The 20,265-nt window shown below is 34.1% G+C and overlaps 1 protein-coding gene and 1 pseudogene across 2 annotated transcripts in view; one reads left to right on the forward strand and one right to left on the reverse strand.

Moving 5' to 3' along the window:
• ZFAND3 (zinc finger AN1-type containing 3) overlaps positions 1-20,265 on the forward strand; it is a 316,314-nt gene that overhangs the window by 100,560 nt on the left and 195,489 nt on the right. For both annotated transcript variants that reach the window (XM_016152684.2, XM_016152686.2), the window contains exon 2: positions 9,865-9,905. In XM_016152684.2, coding sequence (XP_016008170.1) covers positions 9,865-9,905 — 41 coding nt within the window. The remainder of the gene's footprint in view (positions 1-9,864; positions 9,906-20,265) is intronic.
• LOC118605305 lies at positions 4,973-5,095 on the reverse strand (annotated as a pseudogene).

Below are 20,265 nucleotides of genomic sequence, written 5' to 3' on the forward strand. Positions count from 1 at the left end.
TCAGTAATAATGTGAAGCCATTTACTTTATCACTTTGAGACTGGCTTGCCCTACGTCATGGAAAACGTATACCAGAAGTCTCTTATTTTAATGAGACTGACTAATAGGTAAGTGAAAAAAATGTGTTAAAGCATGGGATCCTAAAAAATAACTTGGATGTTTTGGTTTAATTTAAAACACAAATGTATGTAATTTTTGTTTTTTGTTTTGTTTTGTTTGTGGTAGGTTTAAGACCTTTTCTTTGCTTATCAGTCAACTGATTTGAGAGTTGTGTACTTTTTCCTGTATAGTACATCATCTGCAGTTGCTTAGCATAGTGGGAATATGGCCTCTAGAACTGGGCTTTTGGGCTGGAATCCTCACTCTGTCACTTAATAGAATGCCAACTTAGGCAAGTTACTTCTCTGTCTCAGTTTTACCATGTGTAAAAATGTGGATAACAGTAGTAATGAATTAGTAATTGTAAAACACATGCTAACTTAAAATGGTTAACTCATTTAATCTTGCTGGTGACTGGCATATCGGTGCCCAAATAACTGTTAATTAATTAACATCCCGTTTTGGTCTCATTAAGTGGAGTGAGAATCTAAAGACATGGCAGACAATCTGAGGACACTCTAGATTTTTATGACTTGTTCCTCAGTCTCAGTTGTCTTGCCTAGTCTGACAGTATCCTTTTTTTTTTTTTTTAAAATAGCAACATGTTTTAGTCTATTCAGAGTATTCAACATAGATTTCATAGGAATAATGCTTTCTTTTTGCACTTACTGGTTTAGAGAACAAAAACTGTGGTCACAGCAACAAGTGAATAGGCATAATTGTAAGGCATAGACAGATTTGGGAACCAAAAAACAACTGGTTCTTCATAATCATTCAGCTCAACTAATAGGAGTGGAAATAAACATCTGCACTGGGAAAAAGCTCTGCTGGCTGGGAGAGCATTTCACAAGCATGTCATTCTGTTTTATGGAGGGTCTCAAGTGCATAGGTTAATATAACCAGTTGAGTGACATTTTGCAAAGAGTACTGCTTTAATCTTTGAAGAAAATGCTGCTGCAGCAAACTCACCATCTTAATGCATTGTACTGTAGGTTGTTTGTTGTGGTTCTGTTTTCTGCCAGATTACAGCCTTTCATCTTGTTTTTCTCATGATGGTTTAGGTAGCAAATGTTTGTGAGAGGTGGCAAGTTCTATGGCCAAGAAGGTAGACTGACCCATGATTATCAAGCTCTACCTAAAACAATTAGCCATGGCTTAGTACCAGTCCTCAGTATTGGTGGGGTGGACAAAGGTGGTCATAGACTCCAAGTTGAATTTTGTCCAATTTGTCCTGAACTTTTTAATATTTCCACCAGAGTCTTAGAAGATGGCACATAGAATATGCTCATTAAGTTTTTTAATGACATAAAGTTGGGTGGGATAGGTGGCTCTATAGACAAGTGGATTAAAATTTAGAATATCTGATAGTTTAGAAAAGTTGGTGAATATATACATAAGTGGTATGAGATTCATCAGGATCAGGGCAAGATAATTTCTTAAGGAACATAAACAGCTGTGGAAATTCAGTATGGGAGTAGGATTGGGTTTGTACCAGTGGTAGTACAAAGAATCCAAGGTGATAAGAAAACCCATTAAATATTAGTCAGTGATGCCTTTGCATTTAAAACCATGGATAAAAAGTCATGTAATTGGAATGGTGATTAAAGAAATCACAGGGTCATCTTTTCACCATTTTTAGTATTAGACCACCACAATGTAAACATTCATTGAACAGTTTTCCAGAGAGAGAACACTGAAAAATTAGGAAATAGTCCCCGCGAGAAGATTTTAGTGAATATTTAGCCTAGAAATAACTAAACAGAGGTAGTAGTCCTTTGATTAGATTATATAGGATTATATTATTGTGCAATCATAGATTCATAGAACGTCATAGGTCACTGGTCTAAGTAACCCACTTTATTTTATTAGGTTAGAAAACCCAAACTAGAGGTCACACATTCAAGGCAGGCCTTTTCCTCCCAGGTCACTGCTGTTACCACTACCCCTGTAGAGCAGCTACTATTGTTAAACTGATGACAATATTATAAAGGCATTTACAATAGTAGGAGGTTATAAAGTAAGACATTAGAAATTCATGATTTTAAGGATTGGGAGGCAATGAAATATGATACAAAGAGAAGCAATGGAATCTCTGGTGATTATAGAAGGATACTTTAGATTAAGTGTCATTGAAGCAGAGACAGAAAAGAAGTACTCTTAAGTTTCCTGCTAGGGCGGAGGGTTATAACTGCTCAGATTGGTTACGTGGAGAATTTTCTTTTGCAGACTTTAGTCATTCTTATATTTTGTAGCGAATGACTAGTCAGAAAATGGAAGTTTTGAACTTTGAACTTATTTTCTTTCAATGAGCATTGGACTAGAAATAAAGAGCAGTTTCTCTTCTGCTATCACCTTTCAACCATTTCTTACTTAGATTCAAAGTAGGTATGATCTCAACCCTTTCACCTACTCTCTGAGAATTTCTTAATAGATGTATAATATATAAAACGTTTAGAATTTAAATGAAAGATGTGTTGGCAGTATAAAAGACATGTTAGTGACAACCTGCACATTTAATTTTTTTGTGTTTATATATTGCTAGATTTTTCCCCCCTCTATATTAAATAAATGTTCTTTTGATGCTTGCGTCTTACCTGAGTGACACAAACCAAAATGTTGCATCTTTTAGATCTTTTTACTTGGATGTTTTCCAGCTGCTAGAAATAACTCGTGCTTTTTTTTTTTTTTTCCCAGCCATACAGCTACCATTGCTAGCCTGTTTAACCCTGTATTTTGAACTCTTGTAACCGTATCATTTCCCAGGTTTATGACTCATTTTCTGACAAAGAAAGATCTACTAATAATGCTTTGGTTTACTTTTCATCTTTCATTAAAGTTATCCTGCGTTTGATCTAATTTTCCATAAATATAGATAAGTGAATGCCTCTGCTTACAAACCTAAGTTATTTTAATAAGAGTAGATTAAATGCACACTTCACCAGGATAAAGTGGAGTATTTGCCACTTGGGCAAGATAGAGGCATATGTAATTCTTCAGTAGTTTTTATATGATGATGGTCTCAAAGATGATGGAAAATGCATAGCTCAGTATTTTGCCTTAGCAGAAGTGGTTCTTAATGGGTATAATTATTAACCCATTACAGAAGTTTCATAGCCATTTAATTTATGTTGACCACTATTCAGGAAAAATCACTCTGACCTCTATAAATGTATTGTCCTCTCACTCCCACCCATTTGTGGCAATACCATGGCTAGCCAGGAGAAAAATAAGGGCAGGGAATACTTTGCCATTATATCTCTTAAATCTTTTGTTCTCAGTTTAATTCTCATATTTTTGCTCCCATAACAAGTGGTTGGGAAATTTTTTTGTGTATTGTTTTCATGGCAACATGAATTTCTTTCGTAATGGACCAGTAGTAATACCTAATATAGTGTAGAATTTAAACAATTTACTCTGTTCCAATAATACTTCATTGGGCTATAATTTATATATACTAAAATGCATAATCTTAAGTGTATAACAAAATGAATTTTAACAAATGCATACACATATGTGATCATCACCGAGATAAAAATTTAGAACATTTTCATCACTCCAGAAAGTGTCTTCCATTGATGAAAAATTCTAAAAACGACTTTTATAAAAGTGGATGGGAATAGTTTAAGTGAGAAATTTAATATTCAACTGTGTACGATTTCTTCAGGTAACTGGACAGAAATGAACTTAATCTTTTTTCCTGCTTTTTTCCTACTACAAAAGTGAATTTTGAGCATTAATTTTATTCTAATGTACCTTTTAGGTCCATCCATGTTGTTCCAAATAGCAATGCTTTATCTTTTTGGTGGCAATGTAGTATTCCATTGTATATATACACCACATCATCTTTATCCATTCATCCGTCAGCGGACACTTACGTTGTTTCCCTGTCTTGGCTATTGTAAGTAATGTTGCAGTGGATATAGGGGCACAAAAGTCTTTTTGAATTAGTGTTTTATTTTCTTTGGAAATAATACCCAGAGTGGAATTGCTGGCTCGTATGGCAGTTCTGCTTTTAATTTTTTGAGGAATCGCCATACTGTTTTCCATAGTGGCTATACCAGTTTACAATCCCAGTAGTGTCCAGGAGTTCTTTTTTCTCCATATCCTCACTAGCACTTGTTATTTGTTGTTTTTTTTTTTTTTTCATGATAGCCGTTTTAACAAGTCCAAGATAATATCTCATTTTGGTTTTGATTTGCATTTTCTTGATGATTAGTAATTTTGAGCCTCTTTTCATGCGTTTGCTGGCCATCTTTATGTCTTCTTTTCAAGTCCTCTGCCCAGATTTTAATTGGAGCGTATTATTTTTGGTGTTAAGTTGATATTGAGTTCCTTATATATTTTCGATATTATCTGATGTATCATTCGTGAACATCTCCCGCTCAGTAGGTTGTCTTCATTTTGTCGATGGTTTCATTTACTGCGCAAAACCTTTTTGGTTTGATGTAGTTCCATTTGTATATATTTGCTTTTGTTGTCCTTATCTAAGGAGACATATTCAAAAAGGTTTTCTAAGAGCACTATCAAAGAGTTTACTATTAGTGTTTTCTTCTAGTGCTTTAATGGTTTCAGGTCTTATAGTTAAATTTTTAATCTATTTTGAGTTTATTTTTGTATATGGTGTGAGAAAGTGGTTCAGTTTTATTTTATTTTTTTAACGTGTATCTGTGTAGTTTTCACAACACTGCTTACTGCAGAGACTGCCTTTACCCCATTGTATAGCCATGCCTCCTGTGTCGTAGATTAATTGACCATATAAGTGAGGATTGATTTCTGGGCTCTCCATTTTATTCAATTGATCTATATATGTTTGTTTTTGCCAATACCATACTGTTTTTATTAGCTTTGTCTTTTTTTTTTTTTTTTTTTTTAATGCCTACAGCACCTGGTCTTCCAAGGTGGTCGGTCTCCTATTCAAGTACTAACCAGGCCCAACCCTGCTTAGCTTCCGAGATCAGACAGGATCAGGCTTGTTCAGGGTGGCATGGCCGTTCATTATTGTAGCTGTGTAGTATAGTTTGAAATCAGTATAAATTTTAGTGAAACATTTATTCAAACTCTCCACATCTTTATAGACATCACTACCTTTGTTACTAAAACCATGTTTCATGTTACTGACTACAATTTTTAGTCACTTCCTTACAAGTTGAAATAGAGCACTTAAAAAAATCTGTAAATATTGCTCTCACTAGAAATTTTATTTGAAGCCACACGAATCCATTCATATAACATTAGGAGAGGTGCCATTATATTTGTGATCTCCCTAACATTCCAAGGCTTTTATTGCATTGCTTTTTAAATGATCTCCAAAGGCCTTTTTCAGTGGCAGCTACCTCTTGTATGAGATCACACACTCTAGAAATAAGTCTGAAATCTGTGTTTAAAACTGTATTTTATTCCCCTTTAAAATTTATTTGGTGTGAAAACCTTGGCAAAGCATCCAACACTAGTGTTTTCTGATGTCCTTCCAGACTTCATTGTTTTTATCCAATGAGGAGAACTTTACTGTGCACTCCTTTCACAAATTCTGATTAGATAGATGCCCCTGGGTGTTTGATTCCCTTGACATGGTCTTTTGAAATCCCACAGGCTAGTCCCCTGGACATGAATACAAACTTGAATTTTTTTACTGCCAAGGTTTTGGGAAGCCCTGCCCGCCCGCCCGCCCGCCCTCCCTCCCTCCCTCCCTCCTTCCCTCCCTCCCTCCCTTCCTCCTTCCCTTCCTCCCTCCCTCCCTCCCTCTTTCCTCCACTGTTCGTATTTAGTATAAAATTATTGGTGCCTAGCTCAAAAGTAAGGATTTAATTGTAAATCAGTTTCTTCTTTTTGGAAAACTGTGGTGCATATATGGCAAGACAGCTGCAGTCACTGTATACGTTGTGTGTTAGAGTTGATATTGCCATTGAGTTTCTATTGCCTCAGTTTCTTCTTCTATGTGGAAAAATTAGGCCTTTTTAGTTTTGTTCACTGTATTTTCTTTTCTCCTGCTTTAATTTTTATTTTCCGTTTAACTAGTGTATTGATGACCATGTGTCACCTTGTTTTAATTATTTGATAATGCTGGACTAAGCTTTTAGTAATGTGTACAGGGCCATAGATGATAATTGACTTGTTTACATCTATATATCTTTTTACTGCAAGAATTTAAAGCACAAAAAAGCACGAGAGGGGTATGCTATGTCCTTGTCTTTGAATTTGGGTATTATAATGACGCTTCTCATTATAATACCCCAATTGGTATTTAAAATGTCACACTGAAATTAGTTTTTAAAGTAGCACCACCGATATTGCTACATTGCAGAAACTAATCACTTCATCTTTTCCATTGTAACATTTTCTTAAGAAAAAAAATTTGTAGACATCTGACTTAGAGTGATGTGTAACAGCTCACACAGGCTGGATGCACTGTTGAAATCCTCCTTTGTCATTGCCAGCTTGGATGTCATTTCTTTGAATTGGCCTTTTTTTTTTCTTTTTTTTCCGTATTTGCTTAAGGTGAGCACAGTGTTAAGTAGAGTTGTTTGCTGCTTCCTAGCTGTTGTGGATAGCTGACTCTTAAGTGTATGAGGTGGCACACAGAATGTTACTAGTCTTTGATCATTTAGCCTCACCTCTAAGACAACTAGAATTATTTTTAGAGAGGAGGAGATGTTGGGGTTTGCTTTTTTCTTTTTTTACCAGCATTTTCTCTTCCTTCCCCATCAGTCTTCCCTCTCTTTCCTTTTTCTTCTCCTTCCCTCCTTCCTTTGGATTATTAAAGTGGATCGAATTAGGAAATGTGACTAGTTGGTTTTTACTGATTGGTTCTCTTTATAAAGAAGGAAATCTCTTTGTAGTCTTAGATTTTTTCAATTTTATGATCCACGCCTAACCTATAGAAATTTAGGGACCATCAGACTGGAAGGGCTGGGCATAGTTATGCACAGGTTGTTTATCTTTTTGACTCTTTATGTTTCTTGTGCCTCAGTTTCTTCTTCTGTGTTGGACAAAAAGAATGTTGTTGAAGAATATTGATAGTGACAGGGTTTTTTATTTGCGCATTTATATTAACATATTTTGGGGGGAGCTGGCATGGCACACATGTGTTTTCCTGGATGACAAGAGATAGTAGTATTGTATGGATGTCAAAAAAGTATTACACATAAAATTTTTCTAGAATTCGCATAAATTAGGAATGTTATTTTAATTCCCCAAGATGAATTAGCTGGAAGGTTAATTATTCTTTATTTGAAAATAAATATCCTTCAAAATTGGAAAATTTGTTATTTCTGAAGAAAACATGATTAAAGTGAGATAACCATTTCTCCCATCAACCAGATTTAAAAGGGATAATACTCCGTATCAGTGAGAGTGTTTTGAAAAAAGTACTTTCAGATGCTTTTTATGGGAGTGTAAATTGGTAGAACTTATATGGGAAGTAATTTGGCAATACCAAAATCATACTTTTTCATCTAGTAATTCTTCTCAGAATTAATTTTAAAGAAAGTTATTTAAATATTTATATGAAAGATTTATGTCCCCAGATGCTCTTTATAGCAGTATTTATAATAGAAAAATCTGGAAAAAAGGTTAAACATCCAAAAGTAAGAGAGCGACTAAACAAATTATAGAATTAGTATATAATGGAATATTATAGAGCAACAGAAATGTTTTTGAAAAATATATACTGACATGAGAAATATTAAATGTAAATATAAAATAAATTTACATGTTTTTATATACATTTTTCTGTGAAATGTCACATGAAAAAAGATGTTATAAATCATATTATATAACATGTTATAAAGCATCATAAAGTGCACATCTATAAGCATACCAACAATTTAATCAATACTGTCATATATAATAAATTCTTAATTTTGTATATCTGTCCATAACGTAAAGAATTATTTCAGAATATTAACAGTTCTTATTTTGGGGGTAGGATTATCAGTGATATTTGTTTTTTGCTTAAATACTTCTGTTTGTTTTCTGAATTCTGTGCAAGGGAACAAATGTATCCTCAAAAACAGAAAATATCATTAAACATTATTGAAAGAAGAAAAAGAATTACGCCAGTTTCTTTCTAACTCCATCTCATTAGAAAGAAACTTCTGAAAATGTCTGCCACTTTTTACATCCTGGGTGACAAATCATGGCCAGGTACATAGGGTGGCATTATCTACCATTTGTAGGTAGTATGGTGTGACCGAGGTCCTGAAAGATGACAGGCTGACAGCTACAGGAATTGTGGATGGCATGTCTTCTAGATGGTTTTTGAATGACCTTTACAAAATACTTTGTAAAAATGGTTAAAGGCATCTGGTTATGCTTACCACATAGCGGCATGTAAAAAATATTCATTTTTATGCATTTATTGATATTTAGATTTGATTACTGTCTCTGGTGTTTTTATTTTAAACAGAGTTGTAAAGAGAGATCCACCTGGTAACATAGCATCTCTTTGGGGGAAGAGAAGTGACAACCATCCCCTCCCAAATTTTGTCACCTTATGACAGTTATTAACTGTTAGGTCTTGGATTCCAGTACATTGGAAAACGGTCATAGTCTTCAGGGAATACATCCTGAGGGAGGCTTTCATTAATTATAAAATTTACTAAAGAGGACAGAAGAAAGTTGGCTTATTCCATGTATAGGAGCAGATTTGGGCAAAGACTAAGATATTGGGAGGGGAGGTGCTGAGGAATGAGGCTGTATATATGTCATTTTATCCACAGAGTATTCTAGGGGGCTTGTGGAAGAAAACTGTAGGGATGAGTCCCCTTCGGAGAGAATGAGGAAGGGAAAGGGCAATGAGAAGAACTTAACAGACAAGTTTTTATTGATTGCCAGCCATGTTGTACCTGGGCTGCTGTGCAGTCAGTGTCTGGCACTTTGCTGTGTTGTAAATAAAGGATGGCAGGATGGCTTTTGGAGTTAGCTCGGTACTGAGGTCACATATTTCCACTGCAGCTCAACTGTGTTACTTCGGTCAGGCTGCTCACCTGTCAAATGGCAATGAGACTGTATGTCCTTGATTTCCTAAGATCCCTCAATTTAAGACCCTTTGGAGAAGGTGGTAGGAACATTTCCTTACTAAATTAAACATTGTATGTTTCCTGGTTGTAGAAATGTTAATGTGATTTTTTAAAAAGTGCATTTCAGAAGCAAAGTAATATGGTTATACCATCATCTTAGGGATTGTGGAAGGATTATTAAGATAATGTATGTTAAGGGCGTATCCATGTTGTTATTAACAGTGGAAAGGACATGAAAAATAATTTGGGAACATTTGAACGAAAAAGTTTAAACAACAAGGTCATAAGGTGACCAGGATATGAAATTTAGGACTGAAATGAGGGGAAAGAGGATGAGATAAAAGTTAAAAGTAATGTTACAGAGATAAATGAATGTGTAAACATTTATATACATTTATAATATACGTGTGTATATTAATGAAAGCCTCTCCTTACAAAGTTTTTGTTTATAGTGCTAACTTCGTGGTATATGTATGTTCCAATGTGAACAGCCGGAATGTAGTAATCACATGGGATAAGTTGGCTTGCATGTTATCTTCTTAAGCTGTTAATCACAAAAAATAATGTATTGAATAACTCACAGATAACAGTGTTATGTTTTGTTTTGTTGTGGGGGAGGAATGGCTGGTTAGAGACAGTTGCCTGTCCTGGAAATTCTTTGCCTACTTTTCAAACATCTTTATGTTTTAACTAGAGTGATACTGAATTTTTAGCTCTTCTTTCTTTTCTTTCTTTTTTTTTGCCCCAGGTCCAGCAAGACTATGAACCTCTGTTCCAAATGCTTTGCTGGTAAGTGCAGAAAAAGGATTATTTATTTATTCATTTATTTATTTATTTATTTATTTATTTGTTGTTTTTAAGACTGTCTCAATCATTTGGTCCTCTTTTGCTTCTTTGTAAATAAAGGATTTGGGTTTGATTTATCAGGGGCCCTTTCTAGCCCCCAAATACTGATTGGTTGACTCCTTGAATTATGACTCCTTCATGAAGTTGAAGCCTTAGGTTTTTGTTTTGTTTTGTTTGAAAGAACTTTATATCTGAATGATCTTGCATAAAATAACTAAGTCTTTACTGATGGAGGTATGTTTAATGTTCTTTTTGCTTTATTACTTCATTTTGTCTAAGATGAACAGACACCACAGAGGTAAGGATGGATTTTAATCAGTAATGTATTGCTACAATAGGGAAGAGGGACCAGTGTGAACTGAACTCAACTTTGATTTGTGCAATGACTGGACATTTTAAAGGGAAAGTGGGGAAGTAGGCAGGGGTTGCTCTCTTGGCTCAATGGAGTCAGGGAAGTGAAAAATTACAAAAGGTTGATCAATGTAAGTGATAATAAGACTGGCTATATATTTTAGTTGACAACCATGGAGATTAGGTTCTGTCCTCTTACAGAGACTGAGAAACTGAGGCCCTATCCTTCCTGATGATTACAGTCATGCCATTCCTTAAAAAGCATTTCATGCTTTTGAGGGGGAAAAAAATCCTGAGGTGTAAGAGATACATATAGGGACAGAGGAAGGATTCACAGTTGTAAACTCTTTTTAGTAAATGCTCTAAGATAGGGTGCTCAGGGGCTAGTAGTCAGGTGTTGTCTACAACAAACCTTAAATTCTTTTGGCTGGTTTAAGCTTTCCTAGGCAGACATTTTAAAAGGGGCTAGAATCAAACTAGGGTTGGGGCCTTGAGCTTCTAGAAACTGTTAGTGTTTGTTTAAATCTTTTAATGAGTGGACGAAATCATTGTGTTAAGAGTCTTGTTTTTATAGGCCAAAGAGGAAGCCAAAGTTGAGAAGAGGGCTCAGAGGAGCCTGACTAGAATTTGATCATAGAGAATCTTTGCCAATTTTCATCTTCTATACATTATGCTATTTGTATAGAGAAATAATCATAGCTTAAGCTTTTTATACCTTTACATTTATGCCTAAACCAAGGGATAATTGGGAAGCAATAGGGAAGGCTGGAGAAGCTGATAGTTTGTATTTAAGTTCAGAATTTGTCAAATACTTTGGGTCTTTAAAAGGAAAAAATATTGGTAAGTTTGGTTTTTATCCCTCTTTCTGCAGTATCTCTGCCATGTAGAATGTATTCTGTTTCTTACTCTGCATGTCTACAATTACATGAAGAAAAGCTTCCTTATTGATGAGAGTTTAAAGTAAAGGTGAAAGTAGCAGTGAGACGAAATGTATATTAGATTGTATGACTGTCTCCATGTAGAACTAGCTCCTCCTTGTAATTCAGTAAAGTGTGGCTTTGGGGGAAAACCAAGCACCTTTGGGTAAGGTAGTGTGCACATCAAACACTCAAAAAGAACTCTTCGTGTTCCTAACTAAATATAAAATTAAAAAAAAAATACCAATGAAGACACTTTGGCCATGGTGTTTCTTTGGACTGTTGCAGTTTTATTTTCTGTGGTTATAGTTATTTATTGTTTCAGGTGATTTGTGTTTATTACTCTACATAACTTTACCATTTTTGCTTTAAAAACATTAAGATGATATTTTTAAGCTTGTAAAGAAAATACCATCTCTTCCTTTCCTCTTTATCTTTACCCCCACATTCCTGATTTCCCCAACATCATTGGAAAGGAATGGCTAGTAATATCCTGCTTGCTGAATCATTTGGTGTTCTTTTTGATATTCAAAAAAAAAAAAGTCATTGAACTTTAAAGATATATTTGTGGATTTTGTTTCTGTATAAACATAGAGGATAGAAATGCATTATTGCAGCAGAGGGAGGAGATGTGCAAGACCACATGAAGATTATTTTTATTTTGTCCAAGGCCACTGTGATTTTAAATACTCTTAAAGTATATTGTAAAGTGTACAGTGTACTTTTATAAGGTAGAAAAATCACTAAAAATCACTATTGTGTACCGTTAGGTTATTTAGAGATTTTTTGGGATTCCTTTTCAAAATAAATCTATGTAGTGAAAAGTAAGTTATAACTTGTTTACATAAAATTGAATGAAATGAGTAAAAGCATGTTTAAAATCTTATTGAGAGAGTAAGATAATAGTTTAGGAACTGTTAATGCTAGTTTAAAGTTTATCTCGATAACTGTTTACTTCTGAAGAAATAATCTGCCAAATGATGAGCACACACCCTTGATAACTACCATCACTTAGATATTTTACCCTTTTAAAAAAAAAAAACAACAAAAGATTTCTGTGCTGTTCGAGGTCAGAGGAAGGGAACGAAATGAGTATGTGGAAAGTGAGAGTTACTAAAAGAACATTGAAATGTTAGTTGCTGATAAATTATATATCGAATAATAGTGTTTCTCTGTATTGTTAGAATAAGAAATATCTGCATCAGCCATTGGCATGTATACAGAAGAGTGTCCAACCTGGCTGAATTTGCTGTCTTTAAGGCTTGCAGCTCAACTAAAATATCTCTCTTTGAAATGGGAGGGTATTATTTTTACTTATATCTTTTGACAACTGATTTGGCTTGGCTGAAGTTTAAGGTCGTAAGAAGTTATTTTTTTCACAAATGTGTAATATGCTTTTCTTAGCCTTAGAGGGCCTTTGACGTGAAAACCCTGTCATCCAAGATTTTCTATGCCATGATCACCAGAACATATATAGAAAGTTTTTGGGAAAGCACCAAGAAATGTTTGACTCTAGTGTGATGATTTGAGGTACAATAGATTTAAAAATGCTCTTCTGAATTCTTTTTTTCTGAGATTATTTAATCTTTTTTTTTTTTTAAAGAAAAAAAGAAAGATTTACTTTTACTTATATATTTTTTAAATTCCTGTGTTTACTGTTTTTCTACCTTCCCCTTCAACCTTCCTTTTTTATGTTTTGTATTTTCCTTCCTTTAATCACAGTTCTGTACCTTTGTTTAGAAACTTGGGTATCTCTCTCTCTCTCTGAAGACTGAGAGTATTCTATGAGCACCTATAGTGTTTGGGTAAGGATTCTTCCATCTTTGAGTTGATGTATCATCCTTTCCAGTAGAGAATGTTAATTATTTTTATATTATCGGTAAAGAAAGGATTTTCTTGAAGGTATGCAGTTTATTTGAAATTATGGAATGTCTAAACTATTGAAAGTGGTGGTATTTAAACACTCTTAAACATAAGTTTATCAATTGATCTTGCAGATTTTCTGATTTTTAAAGCTAAGATTTTTTTTTTTTGGTTTAGTTTTGGCATTCTATATCTCCTTGATAATGTTCTGCCTGTTATGCTGTCCTTTTCTTTCATTAAACATTTTAATATTTTAATATTGTTTTGTGTGTCTTTACTAAAAGATTCAGTAAATTTCTATAATAGAAAGCAACAAAGTTTCATAACATGATATTGTGTTACGGTTGAAACACTACTTTCTAATGCAGTTTTTCAAACTGTGGATGTTGTGATTTACTAGTGGGTAAAGAAATCAGTTTAATGGGTCGTGATCGGTATTTTAAAAAATTTAAGTAAAAATAATCAGAATGCATCCCACATTTTAAGGGTATTGTTTTGTGAAATCTTTGCATTACTTACATAAATGAAAATAATGTGTAACAGGTTATGTGATATAAATGTATGTTACTGGTATGGTTTAAAAAGTTTGAGAACCACCAGATTGCAAAAATTCACTGGAAAATCATTTAGTTATTATGGATCTCAAATTTTCTTTGTAAAATAAGGCATATTTTCTTTTGGTCTTTAGGCAAAGTGTTAACCATTTGATTTCTTGTGACCTTTGTTGTTTCTGAGCTCTTGACTAGTTTTCCTTACATGATTTTCTGTGTGAAAGCATGAACTAAAACCTCATTGCCTATTGCTATGTTAAAATATACATGAAAAGTCAAACATAGCATCTGTAAAGGTAGTCCTGTCTCTTACAAAGGTAGAAATGATATTGCCTTTGTTATTTTGTTTATATGCCACCACACTTTATGAATTTGTGAGTTTTAGATACTAACTGGTCTTATGATATTTAAAGACATCGAGTACCTAATTCACAGTGACCTTCTGTACTACCATATTGAAGCCCGGCTATCATTAAAACAGTACTTTCCGCAGGATGGTTTTGCTATATAAAAGTATGGATGACAGAAACACCAAACAAGATGATCCCAAGTAGGGAAGAAACCAAGGCAGACATTTTTAAAGAACTGTCTGAAGTAACTTCTTTATCAATGTGGTGTTATTTCCCACCACCCTTAGAAAGGCTTGCTGTAGGGGACAGAAATGTGGTGACTAGGAAGTAGCTATAATCTCTAGATCACTTTATCCTTTATAACGGAGTGGGCCTGAAGATATGTCTCAAGAGATGGAAGATTTCTTTGAGTAGCACTGATGACAGATGTTTATCAGAAGAGGAACTTAACATGTGCTCAGTATAAAAAGAACCACTTGGTCTTTTGGACTTTAGACATCTATATGTATGTAATTTTTAATAACTTTCAGTAATTTCTTTGCAAAACTAACACTAAAATATCTTATTATTTACAAACTATGACAAAAATATTTCATTGAGAAATCTAAGCAATTTCTTTTAAACTGTAGACTTGGTTTGAACATATTGTTCCATTTAAGACTAACTGTTAAGAAACTTGCTATTCTGTAATTCACATAAAATTGGATTTATGCACAGTACAAAAAGCTTTTCTCTTTTTCACTTTTTACAGAATAATTTCTATAAAAAAATACTTTTAAAGCTATGTTGATTTACAGAAAGGGGCAAGACCGAAGAACTAAAGTGTAAGGGAATCACTTGTCTGTTGAAGATTAATTGAAAATTCAGCTAAAGCATCTGTGAAATTATAAGCTAATGGTGACATTATTTAATTTTCTGAAAATCAGTTTCAGTGTAAATTTTCAAATATGTATTTGTAGGAAGATAGTTAAGCAAGCTTACGTTTATTTCATGGTTATTTGTTGTGCCTCATTATTAGTGAAGAATATTGCAATAGAGAAAGAAAATTATACATTCATATAGGAAGTATATCTAGTATGACTTTATGGCTAACTGTATTTGGTTTTGTAAGAATCTGCTTTCAAGTACCTAGTCAAATGAATATCATTAGATGCTGGGTTCTGATATTTAACAGTGGAGAAAATATAATTAGTATATTTCTGTCGCTAGCCTTCGTCAGCTGGGAGAAAAATATTAATTTTGTATAGTAATTTCATTTTCATTATTTCATGTTTTAAATTCAAAATGGACTTCAAGGGGAGGCTGTAAGGGATTGAAATAGTATTAATGTATAATTTTATTTTATCTATTGCTGGATATTTTGTATCCAGTTTGAAAATTATCAAGCTTGTTCATTGCTGTCAGATTTTCTACCTAAATTTAAAATGTTAATTGAATAATAGAATTCCTAATTTATGCTCTTACTATGCCATTAGTTTGGGATTCCCCCGCCCCCTTTTAAAAATAACATACTGGTTAATTTCATGCTGATTCAGAAGACTACAAAGTATCCTGTAATTAGACTACATATACATGGGATAAAGCTGGAAGAAGGTACATGAAAAATTTAATTTCAGTAATCTCAGAATAGGAATATTTTAATTAAATATGATTTTGTTTACATGTTTAGACTTTTACTATTAATGTAATTGTGAAAATTATAAAAATTTAAAAAGTGCATTGTGCTTAAGTCTGAGAGACTACAGAACTGATTAGTTTCTTTCTGGAATGAACAAAGTAAGTCTGTAGCTTTCAGCTTAGGGAATCTAAATGTTGACATTTAAGGTTAAGTAATACAATAATGCCGAGTATAGGGTAGAATGGTGTAAACCAATATACAGACATTTTTCTTCAAGGTGACTTGAGTTTCGTGATAACTTCCAGAACAAAGTAACAAATTCCCATTTCATTGCAAGTAAATTAAAACATTTTTTCACGAACCTGCAGCCCTTCCTTACTGTTTGAGTTACACTCTAATCACACTCTAATCTCTTTTCTGCTTTTATTCCCTCTTAGAAGTTAAGCTGAGTTTTGAGGATCTGGAGTAAGAGCAGCAGAGTGAACCTGAAAATTTTAAGTACTGAATAGTGTAAAAATACTCACTCCAATGAATTATTTTGTGGCATGGTAAGGTTTGGACAGGATAGTAGAATCAGTACCTCTGGTCATACCTTGATTTTTCAAATCACCTTTTCCTAGAAAAAGACAACTGCTGCTCTTAAAACGAAACATTTGGATAGGTTAGTTCTGTCTTTATAGTTCTGTTGACTTGTTTACTGTTGTAGACTGTGATTTCTTTAAAGCTGAAAGCCCAAGAGAGATTTCTTAGGTATAACACAACATTAGTTCTGTATTTCTTAAAAAGAGATAGTTCAGCTCATCCGATTTTCTCTACCATTATGTGTTCATTGGTAGGTATATGTCAGCTGTGGGTGTCTGAAAAATCAGGATATTACAGAGAGTAGTAATACAGTAAACATCCACAAGCCAACCCAGAATTAGCCAATATTAACATTTTGTCCTGTTTTTTTTTCTTTATAACATATTTTAACAAGGAACTAAAAGCTCATAGTTTTCTTTTACCCCATCATCTTCCTTCCGCCCCAGAAACAACCATTATCTTTCTTATACTTGTATTTATACTTTTTACTATGAATGGCATTTATATAAACAATATATGATTCAGTTTTAAAAATGTCGGAGTGGTATGTTGCACTATTCATTCCACAACTTGCGTTATTTTTTACCAGTGCTTTTAGAAACCAGTCATTTCGACATGTGTTGCTCTAGTTCATATTAACTTATAATATTCTATTATAATTAAGGTCCTGATTTACCTGGAACAGTCTCACTTAACGCTTTTTGTACCAGTGAAATTAATAGCATCCTTTTGTACTCAGTGTGTCCCATTGAATTATTGGTCACCCTCATTATACTATGCCCCAATTTATCTAGTCCCCTGTTGATGGACATATAAGTTCTTCTCAAGTACCGTTTTTATACCACAATTTCAACATCATGTGTGTTCGTTCGCACGCGCGCACACACTCTATCTCTTTCTCGCGCATGCTCTCTCTGTCTCTTGTCTCTTTCTGTCTCTCTCTTTCTCTCTCTCACTCGTTCGCTCGCGCGCGCCCAGTCTTTTCTGACCTTTTAGTCTATAGTAGCTTGCCATCCTATTAATAAGCATTCTTAAATTGCGTAGCTAAGTGTTAACGCTAGTTAAGATAAATGAATAAGCATGTTGAAGCTGATTATGTTATGGAATTTATGTCGGAAATAATTGTTGCATTTCTAATGGGAAACAAAATGCTCGGTGTTCCGAGTAGCAGAAAGATAGCTTCTTTTAGGCTATAAGTAGAAAAATTGTGACCTTGTGTCAGTATTTTAGGTGAAATGGAAGAAATTTTTAATAGTCATTGGCTCTTTTAAGATAGTTTAAGTCAACATTTGGCTTTATTTCTGCCCCACATGTTGGTCTAAAGCTGTGGTCTCTAAATGGTGCATGGGATTCTCTATTGAGGCATAGAGAGAAAATGTTAGAATTTCTACTTATATTTATTTTTATCATTGTTTATGTATTGTTAATTTTTATAATGTATATAATGTTATTGGTATTAGTTTCCTAGAGTTGCCATAATAAATTACCACAAATTTGGTGGCTGAAACACCAGTTTATTCTCTCACAGTTCTGGAGGCCAGAAGTCTTAAATCACAGTGTCAGCAAGCAAGGCTCGTTTATACTGGAGGCTCTGAAAGAAAATTCATTCCATGCTTCTCCTTGGCATTCCTTGGCTTGTAGACACATTACTCCAGTCTCTATCGTCATCTTTGCATGGACTTCTCCTCTGTTTTCTGTCTTTTATTCTCTTATCTTTTCTAAGGACAAGTGTCATTGGATTTAGGGCCCACCCTTAGGACAATCTTATCTTGAAATCTTTAATTACATTTGCAAAGGTTCTTTTACCAAATAAGATTACATTCACAGATTTCTGGTGGATTATTTTTTGGGGGGATGGGGCAGTAAGGATGGGTTACACCATTCAGTTCATTGCAGGAGTTTAGAAATAGAAATAGAAATAGAAATGTAAGAGGTGTGTGCTCAGAGTTTATACTAATGTTGCATTCTATCAAAGAAGTATGGAGACCCCTAGTTCTGAGATCTGCTTGGGTTAGATGTAGTTGGCCCTTTTTCATGTAATAAGGCAACCCTCTATGACATGAAAAGTGATATGAGTTAATAATTCTTATGGTTCATGTTCTCAGCAGACTAATGTAAGCTAAATTGGAGTGATTAGACTTCGGTTTATGGACTTCCCTTTAGGCTTGGCAGGAATATAGGTAGGTAACTATCAAACTCAGGAAAGCACCATGAGACTTTATATACTTCAGTGGTCTTGTCTCTACCATAATACAGATAGAGTAGTTCTTATTCTGGCTGTTTCCTTTGCACTTGAATTAAAGCATTATGATGAGGTTGCTTTTTGACACTTCTCCTGGTTATAACCCCCTTGCATTTAATTCTTAGTCACAGTAGAATATGGTGGGCACAATGATAGGGTATTATTTTTAGGCCATTAATATATAACAAATGTGATCTTTAATATACAAATTTTATGTCAGTTATAAGTCCCACTGCTTAGCTGGTTTTTAGTGTGTAAAGCAGAGCTATAACTATGTTAACAATCATAACTATTACTAAAGGTTCGTTTTAAATTTCTTAATTTACATTTAGACTAAATTTTGGAGGTAGAGAAGGAAAAAACCATTTTAACTTAAAACTTCTGGTTCAGAAGAAATTAACGAGGGTATAAATAGAAGTGGAACAAGAATTACCATTTTTTAAATAAGATGGAGGAAGGGCATGGACAATTATATCTATAGAATCTTGAGGTGAAATAATTGCAATAATAGTTAATATTTTTGAAGCTCTTTTATATTATAAAGGCACTCTGCACAGTATTATCTCATTTGATCCTCACAACTTGGACAGTTTTATATCTCCATTACAGATAAGGAAACTGGCTCAAATGGATTGAATAATGTTCTCAAGAGTAAACAAATTTTAAAGCAAAGAACAGAGATTGACCTTAGGTGTTTAGACTCCAATTTAAAATTTTTCCCACTGTCTGATATTATTAGGAGTGAAGGTAGTAGGTTTAGATGGGATCGTACTATAAAAACCCTGTATGAATGTAGCAGCAGCATTGTTTTGTATTTATGTATAGGTTTGGAGTATCCTCTTTTCCCTTTTCTTTCAGTTCAGTTGCAGTTTATCCAGGGAAAATCAGAGAAACAGTTCTGGAAGCTTCATAACGTAGCTATTTGGGAAAGGTTTGCACGGGTGATGGGAATGTTTTTGTCTAATGCATTTTCTATTTTGGTGATGAGATTTTCATTTTTTAACTTTTTTTGTTCTTGTTCATATAACTTTTAGATCATTAACCTTGCTCTCTGTACTGTGTACTGAGGTACCATTTCTAATTTAGTCTCCTGTGTTTAGCTTCTCAGAGGATTTTTAAAAAAATATTTGGAGACAATTGCAGGGCCGTTTGCACATTGTTGGTGTGAAGGCCAAGATGAGTTTCATATTTAGATTTAGACAGTGCAACCTGCAGGCTTCATTTGTTAAACCCTGTTGGTATTCCATTCTTTCATACATGTGTGCATAATAGGGTTGGAAAAAATTCTCCTTTTGTTGTATCCATATTTAGCAATTTGGTTGAGTTATGGGAGAGCACCGAATCCTAACTGCCAGACCACCAGGGAGCATCTAGTTGAGTTATGGAAAAGCCTATCCTCTGCCCTGTGTATTTGTTCATTTGGAAACCTTGTATAGTTTATAGAGACACTAGTGATTTGTTCCCTAGCTTCCCTGTGGATTTTGTTCCATATTACAATCTAATTCCACCTCCCTGTCCCTACTCCAGTGCCGTTAATTTGTACATTTCGATGCAGTTTGTTTCATGGTGTGTTTTTGTAATCCAAACTGAATGTAACGAGCTATGTGCTTTAGAGACCTGGCTTTGCTTTGCCAATTAGAACAAAGCAGTTACTGAGAAAGAGTATGTTTTAAATAAAACATGGCACCTCTGAGTGGTACTGACACTCATTTGGGAGTAAAAGAGATGGTTTTAACTCTTTGACTCATGAAGAAGAACCATTACTAAAGATCAGCACTTTTGGAGGGAAAGAAGAGGAAAGATTTATCTCCATAAAATATGGTTTTGTA

Source organism: Rousettus aegyptiacus, unplaced genomic scaffold (genome assembly GCF_014176215.1).
Source record: "Rousettus aegyptiacus isolate mRouAeg1 unplaced genomic scaffold, mRouAeg1.p scaffold_m13_p_1, whole genome shotgun sequence".
NCBI lineage: Eukaryota > Metazoa > Chordata > Mammalia > Chiroptera > Pteropodidae > Rousettus > Rousettus aegyptiacus.